The 26,356-nt window shown below is 37.4% G+C and overlaps 1 protein-coding gene across 1 annotated transcript in view; it reads left to right on the forward strand.

Annotated features, from left to right (window-relative positions):
- The window catches only part of LOC150093744 (dynamin-1-like), a 300,405-nt gene that overhangs the window by 234,540 nt on the left and 39,509 nt on the right, over positions 1 to 26,356 (forward strand). Inside the window, exon 13 of the mRNA XM_090412966.1 lies at positions 17,073 to 17,143. Coding sequence (XP_090269092.1) covers positions 17,073 to 17,143 — 71 coding nt within the window. The remainder of the gene's footprint in view (positions 1 to 17,072; positions 17,144 to 26,356) is intronic.

Here is a 26,356-nt window from a genome sequence, read left to right on the forward strand (position 1 = left end):
GACTTCTCCAATATATTGACTACGACTCGAGATATGCAGATCAGCTTATAATTTGTTGTCTTAGCCTTATCACCACCTTTGTGAAGTGGAACAATTTTGCCTTCCTTCCTTCCTTTGGGACTTGTGCCGTGCTGTTGAATACTTGTTAAACAAGTAGGCCAAGGCTGATGCTAACTCCTTGGAACATTCCCTTGAGACATATGGTGATATGTCAAGTTCTATTGCCTTACTCTCATCTAGCTTAATTAATTCCTCATTTTATTTTCTATACTTTAGCTTCTGATTTCACGTTGAAGAAATGGAGGTGCTTAAAATATTACAGAACCTCAATACAAACACACTATGCAATTAGATGGCATATCGGCCCGTGTATTATGAGAATATGCAAAGGAATTATCTGCCCCTCTGACCAAGCTGTTTACTTTAATCCTCAGTACTGGGAAGGTGCCAGTGGATTGGAAAGAGGACAAAATAGTCCCATTTCATTAAGAAGGCTCTAAGACAGAAATGATAAACTATAAGCCATTCAACTTCTCAGGAGTGGTGATCAAGGTATTAGAGAAATTTATAAAAGACAGAATTCAGGACTAGATGGATGGGAATATGATACTCTATAAGGAACAATGTGGTTTTGTGAAGCAAATTACTAAGGTCTTGACTTAGTAATTTGCTTACTTTTTATAATGAAGTGACAATGGAGTTAGATAAGGGAAATTGCTACTCAGTGATATTGCTAGGTTTTACAAAAGCATTTGACAAGATTCCACATAAAACTCTGTTGCAGAGGATGGATATAAACCTAGTGATTTGGATTAGAGAGTGGCTGATGGACAGATATCAAAGAGGATTTAATCGAGGAGTTGAGTCCAGGAGAAGGTAAGTGACTAGTGATGATGTACTACAGGGCTCAGCACTTAGTCCTCTGTCGTTTTAATTTGTATATCAATGATATAGGAAATGATCTGACAAGAAATATTCAGTCGTTTGTTGATTATGCTAAACTGGGAAGAGCAATGGTAAATGAAGATGATGCAGAGATCCTGCAGGAAGACTTAAATAGACTGGAACTTTGGGCAAAGGTAAATGACTGCCAGTTTAATGTGGCCAAGTGTAAGATAATGCACTTTGGGAAGACAGTAGAAACTGTGTACTATATTGATGGAATCGAATTGCAGGAAACTGATGAGGCCCAGCGACTTGAGTATGATTGTGGACAAGAGTTGAAGTTTAGTGGGCATATTGTGAAGGTAACAGAAACAGCACATCAGATTACATATTTGTTGAAGAACACACTAAGAAGCAGGGATAAAAAGGTTTATTGTTCCCCAATATAAGGCTTTAATAAGGCCACATCTGAACTCCTGGATTCCATGGTGGTGAAGGTGTGGAGGGGATCCACTGACAAAGATTGTGGCAGTTCTGTGGAATGCTCCCTATGAGAATAGATTAACAGTCTGTAAGCTTCAAAAATTAGCTGATAGATTAAAAAAAGGAGACATGATAGAAGCATTTAAGTTTTTAAATTGAGACTGAAGACTTTCTTTCAGTATATGACAAGAGAGGAGAGAACAAGGGGTCGCTTCCTCTTATACAACTTCCACAGTGGAAGCTGTATAAGAGGGTAGTTAGCAAGGTGACTAGGTTTTTTGACTGGGTGAAATGGGTTGCCAGAGGTTGTTTTGGGTGCTTCATTAGTGAATGAGTTTAAGGAGAAGCATGACAGGCATTGTGTGGATGACAGTTAGTGTATGAATACATGGATCTCCCACAATGAGTCTTCTGACTCCATGGAGATACCTGTATCATGTTAATAATAGTAATATGCTCTAGTATTACCATATACATTCACTCTTGGCCACTTTTATATTATCAATATTTTATAACATATATATATTATTATTAACGTCTGACCTCCATGGATTTGGAGACTCATCATCAGAGGTGCACACAATGCTCATCCAACCTTAAACTGATTCGATGTGTCTACATCTGCACTCAGGAAATGCATTCCACTCTCCATGCAAAGAACCTACTCCTCACTCCTCTACTCACACCCTCCTAGTACAGTTTCCAGTGAATGGCCTCTTGTTTTACCCTCCCACTACCACTCTATGAAAAGTCTCTTCCATGTCAACCTGATAACAACCCCCGACTAGCTTATGTCTCAATCATATCTCCCCACCCTCTTCCTCCTGTTCACAAGGTTTTGCAATGTACATTCTCTCAATCTGTCCTCATACTCCACATTCCAAAGACCACTGACCACCTTTGTGAATCTTCTCTGGACCCTATCCAACATATCCTCATCACCATGAAAACCTGGCGATCAAATCTGTGCACAATAATCCATATGAGGCCAGATCAAAGCCTTATACAATGGAATCATAACCTCTCTATTTCTGCATGTCAGGGTGCTCTACATCATTGCCATTATCCAGTGTGACGTCTTGACAACTTGTGCAATGTGGCACCAAGATTTCAGGTCATTGTCCACCATCACTTAAAGATCTCTCATCTCCTCTACTTCCCACCAAGTGTATATTTTGTATCCCATCTTTGCTTACCAAATCTCAAAACCTTACACTTTGTGACATTGAATTGACAGTTAAAAAAATTTAAAAATTTAAAAAAAAAAAATAAATTTAAAAACATTTTAAAAATTAAAAAAAATTAAAAAATATAAACATAAATGGATGGAACATGTTCAAAGAATGAAAGCAGAAAGATTACCAAAACAAGCCTTAAAGTACAAGCCATTAGGAAAAAGAAAACCAGGACATCCTCTTAAACGATTCAATGATGACTTCTAAGGCCAGAACAGGCCATGGTAGGCCTAAATCCTTGATACACATGATGATTATGATGAATTGACAGTTCACTTACATGCCCATTTGCGAAATTTATTCAGGTCATCTTGTAAGGCCATAACATTCACTTGACTCTGCATTGCTCTCCCCAGTTTTGCATCATGTGCAAACAGCTGCATATCACTAGTTAAACCCATCCCAATATCGTTAGTATACAAAATGAACAGTAACTGTACCAAAACTATCTTCTATGGTATATCACTAGTGACCTTTCTCTTTCCGGATACCGCATCCCTATGTTCAACTTTCTGATACCTATCCAACAGCCAGTCACTGATCCAACTCAGAAGTCTGTTATCCAATCCCATCTGTTTTAATTTATTTAAGAGCTTTTCATGTGTCAGTCTATCAAAAGCCTTTGCAAAATCTAAGTACACCACTGTATATGCATCTCCCCTGTCCAAAGAATTTGTCATCTTGTTATAGTACATAAGTAAAGTTAGTGAAACATGATTTCCCTTTAACAAATGCATGCTGATAACCACAGAGAATACTAATGTTATCAATCCATCTCTGTATCGTACTTTTCACTAATCTATCAAGTACCTTCACCAGAACTCCAGATATACAGATTGACCTGTAATTTCAAGCTATAGTCTTATCATCGCCTTTATGCAATGGAACAATTTTACCCTCCTTTCACTGCTTTGGAACCTGTGCTGTTGAAAGTATCTTATTAAACAGGCATGCCAATTCCTTGGAACATTTTCTTAAGATACATGGTGATATGTCATCAAATCCTATCACCTTATTGACACCAAGTTTGTTTATTTTCTCAAATACCTCCTACTCACTCACAATTAAGCCATTCTCTCCTATATCCTCTACACTTAAATTCCTCATGATTCCACCCTGATCAGGATGAAACACATTTATAAATTGATCACTGAATACCTCGGCAGTGTCTTCTGTAGCAGTTACCATTCTACCACTTTCATCCATTAACTTCATCTTACCATGATCATCTTTCCTTCTACTTGCCACACATCTAAAAAAAACTCTCTAGAGTTTTTCTTTGCCTAATTTGCCAATTTCTGCTCATACTCTACTTTTGAAGAATGAAATTTGAACTTCCTCTGCACTTGGCCGCTCGAAGTTATACCTTAGGTTCAAGTCTCGCCGACTGGAGGAACTTTTTCTAAGCCTATCTTCGACCAGTTCCCGAGTTAATCGATCTCTGGCATGGGAAAGCGGGTTTTTCCTCCTGGAAACTCGGGTTTTTAGTCCCGTAAACTCAAGGTATAAAGGTATATATAACTGGTAATCAGTTTACGGAATTAACAACACATATAAAGTATATTAATTAAAAGTTTATTTTTCACTTGGTTAGAGTATAATAAATTTAGTTTAATCCTTTATCCAAGTGTGAGCAAACAAAGTTTGCACCTGAAAGTATCTTCAGGACTGGGGTAAGGTGGTACAACACCAGGGCACTCCTTGCAAAGGTGGAGCAAGTACCATCACTCCTATCTCAGTACCTCCCATAATGCAAAACACATCTCTTGCGGATATGTCTAATGTTATGCATTAAGGGAAGGGCCACAAACCAGACTAGTTTCGACCTTTATTGAGGTAGAATGGGAGTTCATATCTCTTCATCATTGGCCTCTTTAGAGTCAAAAAAAAAAGTTGTGCTGAGAGTCAGCTCGATAGTGAGAGAGGGGAAGAAAGATAGAGTGGATAGTAGTATATAGTTAAAAGAGGCCTCAGTCGATCTACTTGGCCTGACTTAAATGCCAGCACCAAGCAGATCTCCGATATTATCTCCCTCCATCCGTTCTTTCCCGCGTCCCCCGGCCAGCCACCTCTTCAGATGTCTGGCCGATGAAAGAAGTGAAAAACAAATGCAGGAAGACACACATAAATTGAAAAGCAAAAGAACTAAGACACACATAAACAGAAACAGCAAAGGAGCTAGAACACGCATAAACAGAACAACAGAAGTCGGTGAATTAACAGAAATACTGCAAAAACGGGGGAAGAGCCTGGCCCGAGTGATGCAGCCCGCAAGGAGTGCACTGCCTCGCTGTAAGCCTTTGCCGCTCGGGTTCTCAGGTCTGCCCCCTCCTATGTGGATTAAGCGTGAACATACAGAAACAAAACCAAGAAACTTAGAAGGGGCTTTTTTTTTTTTTTTAGATCTTATTTGCCCTGCTATTTTTTATCACTACCTCATAGTCTTTTACCACGTTTTCCATCACTGTGAGTACGTATACTGACTCTTCATCATTTAGTTTCCATATTCTTTTCAAGCTTTCTTTCCATTTCGTCCGGTGGTAACTGACGTTCCCAAACTTGAGCCATATTCTAAGACTCTAGCTCACCTTCACATTGCAAAGCAGCGTCTCCTTTTTCCTGTAGAGCTGTGTGGACTTTGTTTCTTATCTCGGGTTTATCCCTAAGATAGAATAGGATTCGTTTTGTTACATTCGAGTTCTCATATAGGGGTTCTTTTCCTTTTACTGGTTTTGTAATGGGGTGAGAAGAACCAGTGTTTGTATCTACTGGTAAAGTTCTTTTTTCAAATTCCTTCATTATCCATGGGTATCTCTTTTCCAAATCTACTCGTGTCAGCGACTTCAATGTGTCGCATAAGTGTTGTTTTTCTTCCTCTGTTAAGTCCAGGTGACCGTCCAGTTGATGGGGCTCGACCTTGGTTATATCCTTTACATAGAGTTCTCCCCATATGAGTCTATTGCTCCTCTTAAAGAACAAGAAAGTTGGCTCTCCTTTTGTGGTCATTATCTGAAATAGTTTTTCTGCTGTTTTAAGAGATCCCTTAAAGTTCTTCAAAATGACAGAGCCGTTTGGGGTATTGCTTTTAACAAAGTCTGTTTCTTTATTAGTTTCTGGGTTCTTTCCTTGCTCTCTATCTTCTTCTGATGAGGTTTCTTCCTCATTTTCTGTGTTATTTCACGTTATTATCTCATTACCTTCCTCATCTGAACTTGAGGCTTCTATTTGGTTTCCAGTGTCCTGTTTATTTCATTTCATTTCTCCTGCTTCTTCCGGTGTGATGGGTCATTTTGTTGTACTGGTATTGATTTCCATTTCCTCTGTTTCTGTGCTGTCATTGTTGCCTTCCGATTCACTGATGTAAGATTTCTTAGTGTTCCGTTTCTTTTTCTTCCTAATTTTCCCTTCTGCATTCCTCCCAGTTATTGCCTGATTTCCTAATGTAGTCGTTGTGATAGCTGGAGGTTGGAGGGCTGGAAAGTCTTCTGATTCTGTTTTTTGTGGTTCGTTTACTGTTTGGCCGGTAGTTCGCGAGTCCTGTGATGTGAGTTTAGGACTGATTACTGGAATGGCTACTGCCGCAGGTGTTATGGAGCCTCCTGCTCTTTCTGCAAGTGTCCTGTTAGGACAAACGTCTATTCTATGAGAAGTATTCCCACATTTGCGGCACGGTGACTCACATTTATCCAATATGTGTTCTGTTGATAAGCAGTTGCGGCATTTGTTGTTTTTCGGGCAGTGAGTGCTAAGGTGGCACAAAGCAGTGCACCGAAAACATTGTTTTCTTATGCCTGGGTAATTAATTATTACTCTTGCTGAGCCTAAAAAAATCAAGTTGGGGATTTCTGTTTTCATTTCAATTGAAATGCTCACTTCCCCTGATTTCCACTCTGGGATATCCGTGTCTTGTCCGATTGATACGTTTCGGACAATCCCACACTTTGAGAAAAAAAGATTTTAATAATTTCCTCCCCTTTCTCTAGATATTCGAGTGGAAACCTGTCAATTTTTACGGATTTTAAAATACTCCCAACTAGGAAGGGTAGGTATTTTCTTCCTTCACATTCTATGCCTTTAAGGAGGGAAACGCTCCTTAAAGGCATAGAATGTTTCCCTTGTCTCTATATTGTTTGTTACTATTTGGAATCCCCCCCCCGTAAGGGGTAAGCCCGTAAATGCTTTCTGCTTTGGCAACTTTCAGAAGAGCTCTCACAAACGTCGCTTTGTCGATGTGTGGGTCAATTTCGATCCCAAGAGTACGAACTCTTGGCAAGAATTTCGACATTCTTTAAAAGCAAATACCTTACCAACGGAATAGCAAATTTCAGTCCCCGAAAGGAAATGACCTAAAACGGACCTGCACCGATTGGAACGAGGCCGCAAAAAATAAAAGCCAACAAAAGAAAAACTAGAAGGGTTCTTACCAAACAATACTGGAATAGGAGCTCTCTCTTGGGATCTGGTAACTGGCAACTGGAATCCAAAAGAAGACTGGAACATGGAGCTTTCTCTCGGGGCTGCTGAAAACAGGTCTCTTCAGTGGGAGCCAGGTCCAAGTGGAAATACCAGGCAGTAGCATTAGCAGGTCATCTCTACCTATAGGAGTTGCCAAATGGTGTGCCACCCTTTTTTAATAAATTACTCTGGATTTAGAGAAAGATGTTGAAAGTTTATTTTTCACTTGGTTAGAGTATAATAAATTTAGTTTAATCCTTTATCCAAGTGTGAGCAAACAAAGTTTGCGCCTGAAAGTATCTTCAGGACTGGGGTAAGGTGGTACAACACCAGGGAACTCCTTGCTGATATGGTATGATAAGATATGGTATGTGCACGCAGGCACTAACAAAAGCAAATGAGGAAGAAAGTAAGAAACTAATATTGTTCCTAAAGTCCTAATGGTGCCTTCTGGCTGGCTAATTTGGTTGTCTTGGCCGTTGGGCTGAAGTTCTCATAATGTAAGTCTCCCAAATTTGGGGTAGTTTCATGCACCCAAATTTGTTGAGATTTGAAACGTTTTTTAGAGCTGCTGATGATTCCTTGAATAATCTTTCGTACTTAAACTTGCTGCGGTGTATTATTTTAGTTTTCTTCCAACAAATTCTATGGTGGGTATCTAAGGCATGGGCTGTACCGGTTTCACCAGTACAGCCTAGAGCGGCTGTACTGGTGAAACCGGATGTAGTCTTTGTGTTCTGAAATCCTGATATTTGCTGTCCTGCCTTTTTGGCCAACGTAGGACAATTTGCAGCTGCAAGGGACCTGGTATACACCAGGTAGGTCTAGGAGAAGTGGTTGGTCTTTGGTAGAGCAGATAAGGGAAGCTAACTTTTTATATGGTCTGTTACAAGAAGTAAGATCATATTTTTTGAGGATATTGGTTATTTTCTCAGAGGTGCCCTGGATGTAGGGGATGGTGATAGATTTGGTGTAATCTTTATTGTGGAGGGGGGGGGGTTGTGGTTTACTGGTTTTAGTATTTTTTGGGGGTTATAGCCATTGGCTAAGAAAGTGTTGAGGATGTGGTTTAGTTCAGTAGTTAGGGCATTGTCATCTGAGCAGATTAATTTTGCCCTGTTATATAGTGTTTTTATAACCCCATATTGTTGTGACGGGGGTGGTGGGATTGCTGGTGAATGTATCTGCCAGTATGGGTGGGTTTTCTGTAAACAGAGAAAACCAAAGATCCATCAAGCTGGCGAGTGATTAAAGTGTCTAGGAAGGGGAGGGTGTTGTTTTCCTCTTTTTCTATGGTGAAGTGGACTCTGGGCGTGTTGGTTGTTTAAGTGTGTTAGGAAGGAGTGGAGTGTGTCTGAGCCATGTGGCCAAATGGCGAACACATCATCCACGTAACGAAGCCAAATAGTGGGTTTTTGTGGGGCGGAGTTTAAGGCTTTCTCTTCAAAGGTCTCCATAAAGAAATTGGCCAAGGGTGGGGAAAGTGGTGGACCCATGGCTGTCCCCTCTATCTGTTTGTAGAACTTTCCTTGCCAAACGAAATAGCCTGAGTTCATTGCGAACTGAAATAGGGCTGAGATATCGGGAGGAAACTTGGGTTGGATGAGCTCTAGGGTTTCTTTGAGTGGGACATTAGTGAATAGGGAGGAGACGTCAAAACTGACCATTATGTCAGTGTGTTGGAGTGAGAGGTTTTCTATACTGGCTTTAAAGTGGGCTGAGTTTTTTTATGTGTGATGGTGTGTTGCCAGTATAGTGTGTGAGCGTTTTGGCTAAATGTTTGGCTAATTTATATGTGGGGGAATCAATGCCATCCACTATGGGACGTAATGGCACATTTTGTTTATGTATTTTTGGGAGTCCATATAATTGGGGGGGGGGGGGGGTCTAGAGTTATAAGGTTTTAGTTTGTTAGTGACTTCCACAGGCCAAGAAGTGACTTTCTTAAGGAGTCTGTGGAGAGTTCTAATCTGAGAGCTGGTAGGATTATATTCAATAGGGAGGTAAGTAGTACGGTCTAGTACTAAAGCATAAAGCTTACCTTTGTAGTCCTTTTGATTGAGCACCACAGTGGCGTTTCCCTTATCCGCTTTGGTGATTACTATTTTTTTGTTTTTCTTCATTTCTAGTAGGGCTGCATATTCGTCTTTGGATAAGTTGGTTTTTGGAGGTTTGGCTTTAGTGAGAACATCGGCTACATCCAGTCTGACGTTGTTGGCGATGTAGTTAGGAAGGTTGCGAATCCCACGTTCTATTTGGATCATGATTTCCTCGGCAGGTATTCTTTTAGGAGCTAGGGCGAAATTGTGACCACGTGCAAGTGCAGTGAGTGCTGGAAGAAAAATAAAATAATACACTGCAGCAAGTTTAACTACAAAAGATTATTCAGGGAGTCATCAGCAGCTCTAAAAAATGTTCCAAACCTCAACAAATTTGGGTGCATGAAACTACCCCAAATTTGGGAGACTTGCATTATGAGAACTTCAGCCCAACGGCCAAGACAACCAAATTAGCCCTCCAGAGGGCACATTAGGACTTTAGGAACAATATTAGTTTCTTGCTTTCTTCCTCATTTGCTTTTGTTAGTGCCTGCGTGCACATACCATATCTTTATGTTCCTGAAGATGGCAACGTGACGTTGCCGAAATATGGAAGTTATTCATTAAAGTTGCCTTTAATTAATATACTTATATGCATTGTTAATTCCGTAAACTAATGACCAGTTATGTATGAAAGGTATATAGGGTATAAAGGCCTCGCCTACTCCCTATTAGGGAATAAAAGGCGTTTGCTGATTTATTTTTTATTTTTAACTCTACTTTTGTTTTCCTTACTAACTGAGTGACTCTCCTGGCTTGTTCTTTATACTCTTCATGTGACTGAATATTACCATTATTCATCTTGTACTTCCTCCAAAGTACTTTTCCAGATTTCATGCTTAAGCTCCACATTCATCCATTTTACACTTACCTTATTCAGCCTTTTGGAATACATTCACACATTGATGCGGTTATGTATTTGTAAGTTCCCATGCAGCATTTATTTTCTTACCACTCAACTCCTCATTCCATGTTATGGCTCCAAGCTGTCTCCTAAGCTTGTCATAATCACCTGCCTTATAATTCCACATACTCTTTATTCATGATCACCTTCACCAACTGGAGGAAAGTGTGAAACCCCCTCTCATAATTACAGCTGCTGATGAAATGATCAAATCTAGAACTCTCAATCCTCACATTACCTCCTTGACATGCTGCCTAAGTTAGTTATCTCTCAAAAACTCAAATTCGTTTTCCTTATTTCGAAATGCTATCTTTTCATTCCAATCTATACTGCCATAATTAAAATCACCCATAATAATTACATCCATTCCTCAGTTCCATAGAATCCTATGGAATTGATAGATAACTAATAGCTATATTATGAGATGTTTACAAGAATGCAGGTGCAGCAGTTAGAATAGGTGATGATTTGGGGAAATGGTTTAGAACAAACAGAGGTACTAGACAGAGGGGGGGACCAATATTACCAATCATTTTCATAGCACCTTTAGAAAGAGTAATGGATAAAACGAAGGAAGGTGCAAAAGAAATATCAGTACAGGGATGAGAATTAACAATCTGAAATTTGCAGATGACGTTGTTATGGAAGAAGACGAAAGAGAACTACAAAAATCATTTAAACTGTTAAATGAGGAAGGAAAGAGATTTGGACTTGTGATGAACTTGGAAAAAACAAAGACAATGGTATTTGGTGAGAAGAACATGAAACAAAAGATACGAGTGGATGGAATTGGCATAGAAAATGTAGAACAATTCACATATTTGGAAAGTAAAATTACCTATGATTTGGACTGTATAAAAGAAATAAAGATCAAGATTGCTAAGGGAAGAACAAATCTGAAGGCCATGGATAACATCTGGAGAAGTAAAATGATCAGCCTGTAAACAAAACTAAGAGTACTAAAAACATAAATCTTTACCAGTGTAGTGTATGGATCTGAAATGTGGGTAATAAATAAGGAATCAAGAAAACGAATTTTGGCATTTGAAAGAACTTGTTACAGGAAAATTCCAAGAATAGGATGGGTGCAAAAAATCGCAGATGAAGAGCTCTATCAGAAGATACAACCAAAGGAGAATCTAATGCAGAAGATTATAAAATGGAAGCTGCAATTATTTGGACATATTTGCAGAATGAGTGAGGACCGGAAGATAAAGACATTCATGTTTAGTATTATGGATGATGTACACAGAAGGGGTAGACCATACAGAGAATGGATAGGCAACATAAAGGACTGGTGTGAAATGGATATGGATATACAGAAACTGCAACATTGTACACTGGACAAAGAAAGGTGGAAGAAGATAGTGGAGGAGACATCGGTCACCAATGGAATATAAAGGGAAAATAAATGGAAGATAAAGACATTCATGTTTGGTATTATGGATGATGTAAACAGAAGGGGTAGACCATATAGAGAATGGATAGACAACATAAAGGACTGCTGTGAAATGGATATACAGAAACTGCAACATTGTACACTGGACAAAGAAAGGTGGAAGAAGATAGTGAAGGAGACATCGGTCACCAATGGGCAGTGAACCCATGGTTTGTAATGATGATGATAATTACCCTTCTATTGTTCACTAATTGAAGTTGTTTATACATTTCTTCATCGTCACATTCCCAGGCCTATAGCAGCATCCAACTATATATGTCTTTCTCTCAACCTCCACGTTACACCACACTGTCTCATAACCATTGCCACTATTTTCCCCTTTTCATGTCTACCTTATGTGGACTTAATTCCCCTGCTATCATCAGCAGCACTCTCCCTCCTTGCCCTTTTTATCCTCATGAATACTATATCCTTCCATTTCTATTCCCGTTACAATAGCATCCTCATTCAGCCATGTTTCACTTATTCCAATAATTTTGGAGCAAATAAACTCAATCACTGAAACCATTTCATCCCCTTTATTTCTGATACTTCTGGCATTTGTGAACAAACACAGCAGCTCATTTTAAGGTCTATATCCATTTTTAGTCCTATCCAAGCCATGTGTTGGTTGTGATTTCTTCACCACACCTGCCCAATTGCCTCTTTACCACACATATATCCACTTAGTCTCAATTTCTCCACCCACATTGCAATATACTCCATCTTCATACGCACATTCACTGCCACTTTCAACATCCACTCTCCCTATGCCATGTCTCCCTGTCCACCTGAGTTCCCGCCCCCCGTTTCCCTGTTCCTCTTGCATTCCTGTTCTCTCTTCATCTCTCACACTACTACTACTACTGTTTCCACTGCAAGCATTTCTGTCTCTTCAAGTACCACTCTCCTGATTTTTTCCTTCATCTCTTTCTTTTGATCTCTCGCACGCATCACACACTGTATTTCCATTCAGTACACTCACTCCAGAGCCATTTAAATGCAACCCATCACGTGTGTATAATATCATTCTTCCCTCACACACATGCCATACATCCATAAACTGCACACCCTTCTTCTTAGATAGCTCCACTAGCATACGATTCATGATTTTGGCTCTGCATCATACATTGGCAACACATTGACAACTTTTCCTACTACACTGTTATCTTCCACTCTTCTTAGTAGTCTCCTGGTATTCGCCTCACATCCATCTTATGTTTTCTTAGATCATCCATCCCCACAATCACAACTAACTCTCTTGTTCATTTCTTCCTCATGTCCAATGCCTTAATGATCCTACTCATTCTCCTACCTGAATAGCAGACTTCATGGACTCTTTCAGTAATTAGTCATCCATACTGCTATCCTGAAATCACTTGTCCTCTCTTTACTCTTTTCTTTCATTCTATTCTCTTCCTCACTTTCGTTGGTTTCCACTAGACATCTTAATATAATCTGTATTTTATTTGAATAATCAAAAAAGAAATAGATATTTGCCTATATGTGTGAATCACTTCACAATTTACTGTTATTCTTATAACATGAAGGTCATTGAAAGGCAACTTGAGCAAACAGTTGATTCTATCTTCAAGTTTTCAGCAGTTTTTCTTGCATTTGCAGTATAGTGCAAATGCAAGAAAAATAAAGAAGCCTATGCTACAAGGAAACAGTTTTTTCATAACATAGGTTTCTGTGGATCAGGACATTCTAGAAAAAGTTTTTTATCTAGTATTAAACAAAAAAAAAGATGTCAAATAGAAACTGTTTTTATTTTTTCAATTATTTTTATTTCATCTTGAGTAAATAAGGTAATCTATGTGGAGCATTTGTTTGTTGCCATTCTACTTAGTGTTTTGTTTCTGTCGTATGTGCTGCAAGCACTGGTTTGTGCTATCCTTCATTCTTATCATCTGTGAAGTGTTCTGATTGACATATCTCACCAGATCTGTGTCTCTCTGTCCCATGTAGTGTATTTTTTAAGTGATGAACGTGGAGGTTTGGGAGTTTTCAGGTCATTAGTGAGTTTGATGATTGGGTAGAAGGTGACTTATGTTTTGTTGGCAAAGCAATCTTGCTAATTTTATCTGTGATTGATTGTATATTTGGGAGAATCACTGTTCCTTTATATTCTTCATTTTCTTGTTCTGATTGTTTTTAAGGTTGAAATGGAATTTTTTTGAGCAATGTTCTGTTTTTAGGCCTTTTTTTTTTTTTTTGGAAGGACAGAACTAAGATACTGTTGCTCTTTGTTTCTGTTGGTGAAAATTCTGTAGTCTCTATCGCATAAGGAACAGATGATGCCTATTTTTTTGCACTGGGTGGTTGTGAACAAAACTCATGCAGTTTCTCAGTCTACAGGGAAAAAAAACAAACACAAAACATTACCAACATGCAACTTCTCATCGCCACTTAATTTCTAGTTAGTTTATTCATGTTATTTCCTGATGAAGTGAAAAAAAGTAGTTCAGAAAACCTACTTGAAATAAAACATAGTTTCTATTTGACATCTTTATTTATGGTTTAATACTAGATAAAAGTATTTCTACGACAAGTAGTTTTATTATATTACTAAATAAAGTACAGAGACAATTACAACCTATGTACTATATTTAGTGACAATTAGTTTAATTAGAGAGAACCAGAATGAAAATGATCCTACATAATGAGAAACACCTCTCCTCCTACAGACACTATGGTGCATTACACAGAAGCAAAAAAATTGTATTGTAGCATCAAAACACAGTATATAACTAAATACATTTGTCCTAACATCCTCTTTCAAATTTTCAGTTGCAGAAAATATATGGTAACGCCTGTTTATAATGCAGTCATTGGGTGCAGAAAGCAAATGATTTATGCAAAGCAAATTTCATAAAGAGATGTATATGCATTTCATATATACACATCTCTATTTGCTTTAGAAAATGCACCTGCCTGATGTGGAAGGAATATACATATGGTAAAGTGAGTGCCCCTGGGCAGCATAACATGTGCAGAACACTGCCTGGCATGAACATGTTAAAGTTGTTTTTCTATAGGCATTCAGGTCACCCCTTTTTACCTGTGCCCTGTACTGCTTATGGGTTTGTTGATCACCTTTTTCTTTCTATTCCCTCAACAACTTTTTTCTTTTTATGTAACTCCTGCTTATTGAGGCTCTTCATCCCAATTCATGTTGTTTACATTCTCCCATATACCTTCTGGTCTATAGTATACCTATCACTTTATACCTGACTATGGGTGTGCAGTCCAATACTGCTTTTGTTTTTTTTAACACCCTCTTGAACCATCTCCCATGCACTACTAACATCTCTCCTCTTCCAAATCGTATGCCATGCCAAAGCTGACTCCTCAGTTTGTTATAATTACTTGCTTTTAATTCCACATATACCTCTTTTTAACAGAAACATTCTGCATGTAAGGCACTCTCCCATGCCAAGATGAAATGATCACTTTCCTCAAATGGGGTCAGTATAGCTATATTGATTGGTGCTAAGTTTTCTGATACAATAACCAAGCCTAGCATGCTCACATCTTTTTTTCCCTCCATTACATGTTGTCTCAGGTGATTATAATTATCTCTTGATGGTTATATAAATTCCATTTCCTTCTCTCCCCATGGCCATTCCTCCTTCCAGTCTATGTCTCCATAGTTGAAATCCTTCATGTAATAATTACTCAGCTTGCACTCATTTTGCTAATTTGTCAATGCAAGTCATTTACATTTTCTCATATCCTTTCTGATCTATAGCAGCAACCCACTGTATTTTTACTGTTGGCCTCTATCTCACACGAGATAGCATCAAACAGAACGATAAATGCACGTAAACACAAGAAAGATATTTAATTAACCAGATATTTCGGTCTGGAAATAGCAGACCATCCTCAGTGGTATTACAAGAACAGTTATAAAAAATACAAGCTAGAATATTAACAATAGATTGTTTAAAATAGAACAAGCTGTGTGATGTTATATCACTAAGTATGAAACGGAATATTTTGAAGTAGACATGATTTAAAAAAAAAAAAAATTAATGAGTAATCTTGATTAGACTTTCCCAGATTTTTGATATAGATATACAGTCATTACGATTCAGGTTGGGACAATGGAGCAAAGCCTCCACGCTTTCTTTGAACAAACGTTCAAACCTATAACAGGATCTATGTAAGAGGCAAGTCCTGGACCAAAGGATGTTGTGGTCAGTTTCAATCCCATGCTGAGCCAATCCAGACTTTTCAGGTTTGTTGTGAAAAATGGAGGATTGATGTTCTTGGATTCTTTTTTCAAGAGAACGTCCAGTCTGTCCAAAATAGGATAGATCACAGTTGCACAGAATTTGATAAACTCCAGGAAGAAATATCTGGTTAATTAAATATCTTTCTTGTGTTTACGTGCATATATCATTCAGTCTTATGTCACAAGTCTTATGTCATATACTGCACCTAGTAAAAAAAAAACTTCAGATGATGAATATGACTCACTTTGTTTGACCTATTTTGAAGCTTTAATTGTTGCCTATATTCCACACAGATGTGTGCAAATGCTGAAAAAAAAATCCAGTTAGTCATCTAAACGGCAATAGAAATTCTTATTTTCTCATCCAAATTCCTGATAGAAATTGTTCAGTTTTTTTTTTTTTTTTTTTTTTCATCTTTGGAGTGCGAGTAGATAATATCTTTTCTTTATAACTGATAAGCTGCAGGTTCGGATGATCACAATGTACAGATAATTGAAAAAAAAAATTAAATGTGCTTTATTCTGAGTTTTGACACTATGGAAGTTGTCCAATATTCAGATTCATCACCCTCTCTCACATTATAAACTACTCAGAGAAAACTAGCAACTGGATATAACAGCATAGTCATAGGAAGAGCATCCATGTCTTCCTGTAAGAATGTACCATTTGCATTTATCGATTCCAGCTAACACTCTCTGTATATATGATATGAGTAAATCAAATTTAAAAGAAAAATAAAAAGATAAGTGGTTGTTTCACTTCAGCCCTGAAAAACAGTTTTTATAATGTCAAATTACGTTCTTTAAGATGTTGGACATTTTTTCACTTGGTTAGACTAAATTATATATTTAGTCTAATCCTTTATCCAAGTGTAAGCAAACAAAGTTTGCACCCGAAGTATCTTCATAACTGGGGCAATTCGTGGTAAAGATAGTATAAATTCTCATCACTTGTCTTAGTATCTCCCATAATGCAAAGTACATCTCCTTGTGGACATGTATAATGCTTTGCATTAAGGGAAGGGCCACTACTCAGACCGGTTTCAACCTTTATTGAGGTCTTATTAGTGGGAGCCAGACCCAGTGGTGGTGATACCAAGGTGGAAGTAATGGAGAAATCATATTTACCTATACAAGTTGCCAAAAGGTGTCACACCTTATTATTAAATTACTCTGGATTAATGGTGAGAACTTATATTGCCTTTACCACGAGTTGCCCCAGTCCTGAAGATACTTCAGGCGCAAACTTTGTTTGCTTGCACTTGGATAAAAGATTAAACTAAATATATAATTTGCATGTTGATTAAAATATCTTCATTTATTATTTTAATAGGAGCATTTAAAGAACTATATCCAAGCAGAAATGTCGTTTTTCAACATTAGTAATCTGAATCCAGATGTTTTGTAAGTTTCAAATTTTCACCTTGAAATTGAAAAATGGTTTTAGTATTTAAAAATTTATAAATTTAATATTTTTGTATAATATGCTTATATATTGAAAGGTTTAGATCAGGGATGCACAAACTTGTTAAGGCCGAGGGCCACCGAAAGAAAAACCATATATTGTTTATTTTATTTACACCTATCATAATTGTTACAAAAAAGGTAATAAAAAGTAAGTGAATTTAATTTGATGTGTGGCATTGCATTGATTTAACAATTGTTTTGTTATTTGGTTTGAGTTTTGTATAGCCAACCACAAAATTGATTCTAAATTTTCATCAGTCAAGAGGTTCCTATTTTTCGATTTGTTAATATTCATGACTGAAAAAGTTTGTTCACAAATATATGTTAAGCCAAGGAGGCTTGCACATTTTAATGCATTATCTAGCAACCATTTATAATTGTATTTATTGACACAATGATAGAAGTTTAATAAATTGCCTTCGTTAAATTTATTTCGTAGGCTCTCATCGTTTTGAATATCGATGAGTTCAAGCTGTGCTGATTCGGGCGCATTTTAGGACCAAATGACAAAAGCATTGCTAAATAAATCTAGCAAAGGTTTCACTTTTTTAAAATCAGAAAACAGATCTTTGAAGGCTGATATCAAGTTATCAATCTTTTCAACATACACAGTTTTGAAGTTGACATTGAACTTTTCAGAAACTTTCTTATAATTAGGAAAATGGATGAAATTCCCTGACTTCAGTTAGATTTGAAATAGATTTCACTTGCACTGAAAAGACAAAATGTGGCCGTAAAGTTGAGTAACCAATTGATCTTTGCCCTGAAGTCACGTATTTAATGTATTTAAATGATTAGTAATGTCAACCAAAAAGGCTAAGTCACATTACCAATCTGGATTTTTTATGTCAGGGACGTTTTTGTTTTTTTCAGTCATGAAGATTTCAAGATTTCAATAGTAGCCTGTGTAGCTCAGTGGATATGGTATTTGCACATCACGGCACTTGGCCGCACGAAGGAAGACTTGGTTTCGAGTCTAGTCGGAGACTAGAGGAAATTTTTCTAAGCCTTTGTTTGACCGGTTCCCGAGTTAGTCGATCTCTGGCACGGGCAAGCGGGTTTTTTGTCCTGTAAACTCAAGAAAATCAACCATAGAACTCACATTATTTCAGACATTAAATATTTTGTGTTAGGGTTAGGGACCATGAGATGGCGGCACATTTGAGCCATCTCTCTTCACTGCGTATACTGCTTAATTAGTGATAGCCTTGGGCCATCTATCTCTGATTGGGTACCAGTGGAGATTGAACTGCCCACTCAGTCTCCAAAAGTTAGATAAGGCTAAATGGCCTCGCCTACTCCCGTATACGGGAATAAAAAGGCGTTAGCTGATTTTTTTTTTTTTTTTTATGAAGATTTCAATTTCATCAATTAAATTTAGGAACCTCTCCAATGTTTGTCCACGACTTAGCCACCTCACTTCTGTGTAAAAAATTAAGTCACCGTATTCACTTTCAATGTCTTCAAGAAACTTTTTAAATTGTCGGTGATTAAGGCCACGGGATTTTATAAAATTAATCGTTGAAACCATAACTTTCATGACATGTTCAAATCCAAGTTTCTTAGGGCACAAGCTCTCCTGGTGGATTATACAGTGGAATTGTATCAACTCATCAACGTGCCATCCCAAATGCTGTTTCAATAATGTTACCAATCCAGAATTAGTGCCTATCATGGAAGGAGCAATACCTGATAATTTTGTCAGATCTAAATCAATTTTGGAACACTGTTCCAAAAGCCCAGTGAACATGTCATTACCTTTCCTTTGATCTGACAATGAACTCATTCTAATCAGCTCCTCACTTACCTCAAACTCTTGCGTTATTCCACATGCAAATATTAACAACTGGGCTGTGGAAGTAATGTCAGTTGATTCATCAATAGCTAATGAAAAATAGGCAAATTTCTTTGAATAAGATGTTAATTGGTCCTTTACATTTTCCGACATTGCAGTAATTCTTCTTTGGACAGTCATCCTGTTTAACTGAATTTTCTCAACATTTTTGGCTGATTCAGGACAGATTTTTTTAGCAGCTATCTCAAGGCAATCTCTAACAAAATCTCAGTCTGTAAATGGTCGGCACCTTTTTAATATAAAGCGAGATATTTCAAAACTTATTTCTGTTGTGATTTCCGAATCTTGAATAGGTTTTGTAAACATCACTTGCTGACCTGTCAATTCTCGTTTCAAAAATGAAATCTTTTGCTTACATAGTTCTTCGGGTAGATTTAAAAACGTAGAATGCAGACTTTTATAGTGTCTCCTTATATTCTATTCTTTTGGTATGGCTACAGCACTATTCACTCAGAATAGCTGGACGGAAAATATTTTTCGGTCCAGCTATCCTGAAACTGCTGTTTTTTATCCTGTAGTTTTTGCATTTCCTACTTGGCCCTGCTTTATCCATTGTAGAATTTATTTTTTACCATTTCCTAGGGGTGATAATTAATTGTAGCAACCACACCTACGAAAACAAAATACTCGTATGACAATAGACGAATTATAAAATTTGTTAACATTATTACTAACCGATTATCATAAATAGACAGGCAATCATGACGTCACAGTTACTTTGCTTTGCGCATGTACCATTTTTAAAAATTACCAATTGTGTAACTTGTTAAAGTTAAAATAATACACGGTGAGGTGGGCTGCCAGCAAATCAATGGAGGGTCACATGCGCCCCCTGTCTGTGCATCCCTAGTCTAGATCTTAAGTGCCTCCATAGTGCAATTGGCAGAACAATGGCATGTTGCATCATTCGATTGGAAAAGTCCTAAGTTTCATTCTCGTTGAGACGTGAGGAATCTTTATATGGCATCCCATATTGTTTCTTAGCTGAATAAGAAACTCAGAGTTTCATGCCGAATATAGAAACTATATAAAGTTCAGCGATTCCAAGCGTAAGCAAATACCTGCATAGTGCCGCACCTGACCCATTCGGTAGTGCAAGCTGAGGCAATTCATAGAAAGGGTGGAGCAAGCTCCGATCACTATTCTTGGTATTTACCCATAATGTGAATTTAGCTCCTAGGAGCTGTATTACTGTTCTACATTATGAGAGAAGGTCACTACCCAGACTGGTTTCAACCCTTATTGAGGTCTCATCAGTGAGTAGGTAGACCTAATTAATACCAAGTTTGTAGCGAACAGAACTTACATCCCTTCTATGAGAATTGCCAAGAAGGTGTCCTAATAAATTACTAATTATATGAAGAGCCATAGGCTTCAATTCGGCGACATGAACTTATTTAAGTTAAGGGATATTGCATTCCATATTGTTTCTTAGCCGAATAAAAAACTCACAGTTTCATGCCGAATATAGAAACTATATAAAGTTCGGCGATTCCAAGTGTAAGCAAATACCTGGATAGTGCAGTACCTAATCCATTTGGTAGAGCAAGCTGAGGCAACTCATAGAAAGGGTGGAGCAAGCTCTGATCACTATTCTTGGTATTTTACCCATAATGTGAACTTAGCTCCTAGGAGCTGTATTACTGTTCTACATTATGGGTAAATAATAAGAATAGTGAGCAGAGCTTGCTCCACCCTTTCTATGAGTTGCCTCAGCTTGCACTACCAAATGGGTCAGGTGCTGCACCATCCAGGTATTTGCTTACGCTTGGAATCGCTGAACTTTATATAGCTTCTATATTCGGCATGAAACTCTTTGAGTTTCTTATTCGGCTAAGAAACAGTATGGGATGCAATATCCTTTAACTTAAATAAGTTCGTGTCACCGAATTGAAGCCTTTGGCTCTTCATATAATTAGTATCTTTATATGGGTTTTTTTTCAATTGAAGGTGAGTTAGCCAATCTTATATGGAGGTAGCAGGGTTTTTTCTCCCAGAAACTCAGGGTTTTCATCTTGAATACAGAAAAATCTGCATTCAACACACACACACAGTTTATAGACAAAAAATACTAATAGTGCTGGATGTGGGCAGTAGATGGCATTGGTGTTGTTGTGTCGGAAAAAGTGCTGATTCACTTTTGATGAATCATCCTTTTTCCGACCCAACATAAAGTAACCTCAGAAGGGATGGATAAGGACATACTTATGCCTCCAGATAGAAAATGTGCCTATTAATGACCTAAGAACATATATGTATTCAGTTTTGTAAATATTAAGAGATGTTAAAGAGGCCCATAAACTGAAACAGAGTGTTTATGAATTAATTAAGATAGAAAAATCATGTATAATTGCTAAAAGGATGTGTATAAAGTAATACAAGTTTTAGGCCATGTCAAAGACAGTTCGCAGCCGCTGTATCCATGACGACACCACCGAGTGAGGGCGCTGTTTTGTGGTATATAGGTTTCGGCGGGGATTTGAATCGCTCTCTTCTCTTCTCGTTTTTGTCGGTTCCTGGTTTCCTGAGCCGAAAGCTGAGTAGCTGTGGAAAGCTTGCCGCCATGCGTAGCAAGAAATTCTCCTTGCTATGCGTGCCACGTGGATCAAAGCTGCAGCTATGATCCACGTGGATCAAAGCTGCAGTTATAATGCACCCAGAGTTCTAGAAGAATGGGCCACTGGTGAATTTACGCCAGTGTATAAGTCAGTGTAAGAGTGCTTCTGTTCGAGTAGAACAAAAGAATAGTGAAGCCGCCATTAAAGAAAATACAGTGAGGAGATCCGAATATCCAGATAAGAAGGTCCTAAATCCACCAGATAAAGCAAGAACAGTAAGCAGAAATCTTTTGTATTAAGTTAGAGTAACCATGGAGGAAGGAGAAACTGAACTTTGAGAAAATAGCCAATTTCCGTGCAGTGTCTAAAGAATGTAGACAAAATGTCTGCATTTGGACATTTTGTCTACATCTAAGGAATAAAAGGCATCTTAGGCTTGAGCCCAATAGGAAACAGAGGTTTCGGACTGTTTGTGTCGAGAGAAGGAAATTAATGTCATTAAGTTAAAGTTTAATTTGAATGCTAACTAAAATTCTGGGGGGGGGGATAAAGTCTGAATACAAGAAGGAATGTTATCTCATGAAATCTATGCAAGAATTGTAGGATTGGCTTGTATATATATATGTAATTTATGTGTGTGATAGTAATAGGTAATTTAATATAAGTTAACAGAGTCTGAGAATAGGTATATATAGAAGTGTAAGATTTTGTCAGTATAAGAAATTATAGTGTAGAACTTTTTTGGATGTGCTAATTTAAGAGAAGGGAGGGAACTCAGACTCTTTTAGAATTGAAGGTTTAACTAATATGTATCTCTATGTTTGTGTCAAAATAAATGTATTTCTTATGTGTAAACCAACTGAGTTTGTCATGTTTCTGTGGATTGAATTACCACTTGGAAAATCACGAACTTGTGTATTAGAGGGAAATCCATTAGTAACATAAGAAACGGGACCACGACTGCAAAACTTCTTGATCCCTGCATTTTTTTTCTAAGTAATCTAGGATAGTATATCAGAATTCAGTTGCTGGCTGGCGTAGTCACAAAATAACTATAAATTTGTCGGCAAACGAAATAACTGATAATAAGTAACCTAAAATAACAACAGATAAAGATAAAATTAAGAAAAAGCAAAAGATATAACAGTGTAGATGATTGTAGTTGTAGCAGGTGGTGTAGTTGGTGAATAGTGGAGACGGAGAATTGTAGAGTAGGTGCTCTTCCTTGATGAGTCTTAGGACTCCTTAAAAGTGTCATGAAATAATAATAATAATTAATAATAATTAGATTGAAATCCTGTAATCTCTTCTATAAATATCTCCAGCTTTTTGCTTTGAATGCAGATTCATACAGTAAAATAACATAACATTTGTGAAATATTTGTGACATTTCATAACGGTTTATAGTTTATTTGGCATAAAAACTACAAAGGTCATACTGTGCCATACCAAAGGTTACACAATCAGCATTTACAGAAAATTGGAAACAATATGCCTGTTCAAGAATCTAGTTCCACAAAGCAGCATCTATAGATAAACAGAACTGCTGCAGAGGGCACAGCAACACACAAAGTCAGAGGTTATTACAGTAGTGCAAAAATAGTTAACAATATAAGTTAATACATAAAATACGAAACACTAAGCCAAGGAGTGCAGTATCTATATATATCTAAAATTATAATAGATGCTTTTATAGTAATACAGAAATAGGCAAAAAGGGATTATCATCCAGTTTAAAGGGATCATCATCCAGCAATGTAGTATAAACTGAATTTAGCAATACATATAAAGAGAATTATTAGAAGGTACACAAATAGACAAGGTGTCCTACAGCACTACATGATTATTAGAAAAATAAAGTAGTAAATAAGATGCATACACAAAATGTATGTTGAGCAATGTAGTATCTACATATAAACAAAATTTCTGTGGAGGTTTCAGCAGTACATAAATAGATAAACAGGTTAACATATGTATATACAAAACAAGTCAAAGAAAGCAGTATTTACATATACTAAGATTACAACAAACATTATTGTACTAATACTTAAAGAGTCAGAAAGGAATTATTATACAGAATATATGCATAAAATTTAAGTTTAGCATTATGATATTTACATATTAACAAAATTACAGCAGGGTGCTACAAATATACAAGATAAAGGCCTACGGTAATACATAATTGGTCAGATTTAACCTAATGAATAATGTGTATGTATAAAAGTTAAACAAAACAGTATTTACATATAAACAAATTTATATTCAAATGTGTTTGTACAAATTAATTCTTTCGAAAAAATTAAAAACATCATGCAAATTGCCTGAGTCTGCTAGCATTTCCCTGAGTGTATATTGCTTGGTTAGATAGGTGAAAATTTCATTCCTCTCTCGTGTAAATTTTTGACAATCTACCAGAATATGATGAATAGTGGGATGTGTTTTGCATTTTTCACATATGGGAGGATCATCAGTTCTCAGTAAATGAGAATGCGTAAGGTGACTGTGACCTATGCGGAGCCTAGCAAGAACAACCTCCTCCCTTCTCTTTTTACATTGACTAGAGTTCCAGTGTTTAATTTCAGGTTTAATGTTATATAATTTGTTTGTTAATGCTGACTCCCACAGTGCAATTAGCTTTGATCTTATAAGCTATCTGTACATGGAAATGTCAAACAGTATGAGGAGAAGGTATGGGCTGATTTAGCAGCTACATCTGCAGCCTCATTTCCTTTAATTCCAGTGTGGCTGGGAATCCAGCAGAACTGAACATCAAAATTAAGGATTTTTATTTTGTGAAGTAGGTGTAGCACCTCATAAAGTACTGGATGTGGATTATATATATGAGAGAGCCTGTAAAGAGCTCAGTGAGTCTGTATAAATTATACACTTTTGGTAGCAGTCTTCTTTTATATGCATAAGTGCAAGCTGAATGGCATGTAACTCTGCTATATAATTATTGCAGAGTGGGATCTGATTTGAGATAATAATGTCAGGAAACACAGCAGCACAGCCAACAGAGGTATTAGTTCTTGAACCATCAGTATAGATGGGTAAGAAATCAGCGTGTGCTGCTCTGTGGGCATTAAATAATTGCTGACAAAGTGAGAGGTTGCAGGATGGTGTGCAAACCTGCCATGGAGGAATGCTGTTATGTTTAGTGTAGCTAATGTTGTCAACATTTATACTAACAGCTTGTACAGTTTCTTTAACATGCAGACCAAAAGGATGTATAGCAGTTTGATGCGTGTGCGATATTGGGCTTCCCAATGCAAAGAGAAGATACTATTCCATGTAGGGTGATCTTGGAGAGATTTTATTTTTAGGGTGTAATTAAGAGATAACTGTTTCCGTCGAAGTGATAGAACTAGTTCATTTGCTTCAACATAGAGACTTTGAGTGGGTGAAGTGCGAAAGGTACCAGTAGCTATCCGTATACCCTGATGATGGATGGAATCCAACCATCATAGGTTACTCTGTCTTGCAGAACCATAGACTTGGGACCCATAATCCAGCTTTGAACGTATAAGTGCACGATAAAGATGGAGCAATGAAGCTCGAACAGCACCCCACTCAGTAGAGGATAGAGTGCAAAGGAGATTCAAAGTTCTTTTGTACTTTTCTCTTAGTTGATGAATGTGTGCTAGAAAAGTAAGTTTTCTGTCAAAGATGAGTTCCAAGAACTTGGTTTCTGTAGTTACTGGAATAACAGTATGTCCCATTCTTAGTTCAGAATCTGGGTGATGAGTGCATTTTCGATAGAAGTGTACATAGACACTTCTTTCTGTTGAAAATCTAAATCCATTATTAGAACCCACAGAAAGACATGATCAATTGCTTGCTGAAGTTGTCTTTCAGTTACCCTCATGTTATGTGAGTGACAGTAAATTGTGAAGTCATCAACATATAGAGCATTGTTTACAGTGGGAGGAAGCTGTTCAATGATTGAGTTAATTTTAATAGCAAAAAGGGTTACACTTAAGACAGAGCCTTGGGGAACACCTTGTTCTTGATGATATGGTCGAGATTCATCATGAGTTGTCTTGCTTTTAAACTACTTAAGAACACAGTTTTGGAATAATCCATGTGTTCCTTAGTGATCTTCACGAAGACTTACATTTCATTGATGACTGACAATGAAAGCTTCCTCGGAGACTAGATAAAAATCCTCTAATAATACTTGTTACAATATATACTTTCTTTTTTTGTTTCCCCCACTTACCTGTCATCTCTCCATCCCTGATTCCAGCACTGTCTTACTTTTCTCTCATTCTCTCTCTTTTACTAGTTCTCCTATTCTCTCCACTTCTATCATTCCCACAACTCTCTTTCACTCCTACTCTGATTCACTTTGCATATTGTGTTTCCAGTTGCCTAATCTCTTCTTTCATGCTTCTCAGCTTGTTTGATACATTCCACTTTTTCTTTCAGTGTATCTCTCTCACTCTCTCTCTCTGCAAACTACCCACTCTTGCTCATGGCCTTGATTAGGCCATGAGCAAGAGTGGGTAGTGTGTGTTCTTATACAATGGAACTAGAATCTCTTTCTGCAAATCAGTGTCGTCTTCATCATTGCCAGATTCATTATGTTGTCCTCACAATTTTGGCAATGTGTCCTCCCACTTTTAGATCCTTATCCACCATTATCCCAAGATCTATTTTCTTTCACTGCCAACAATATATCCCCTTCAAGAGTTGAACTGGAATCCCAACCCCTGTGCTTATTCACTCAGTCTATCC

This window comes from Typopeltis vanoorti, chromosome 23, assembly GCF_054136105.1.
Source record: "Typopeltis vanoorti isolate ZY-2024b chromosome 23, IOZ_Tvanoo_1.0, whole genome shotgun sequence".
Taxonomy (NCBI): domain Eukaryota; kingdom Metazoa; phylum Arthropoda; class Arachnida; order Uropygi; family Thelyphonidae; genus Typopeltis; species Typopeltis vanoorti.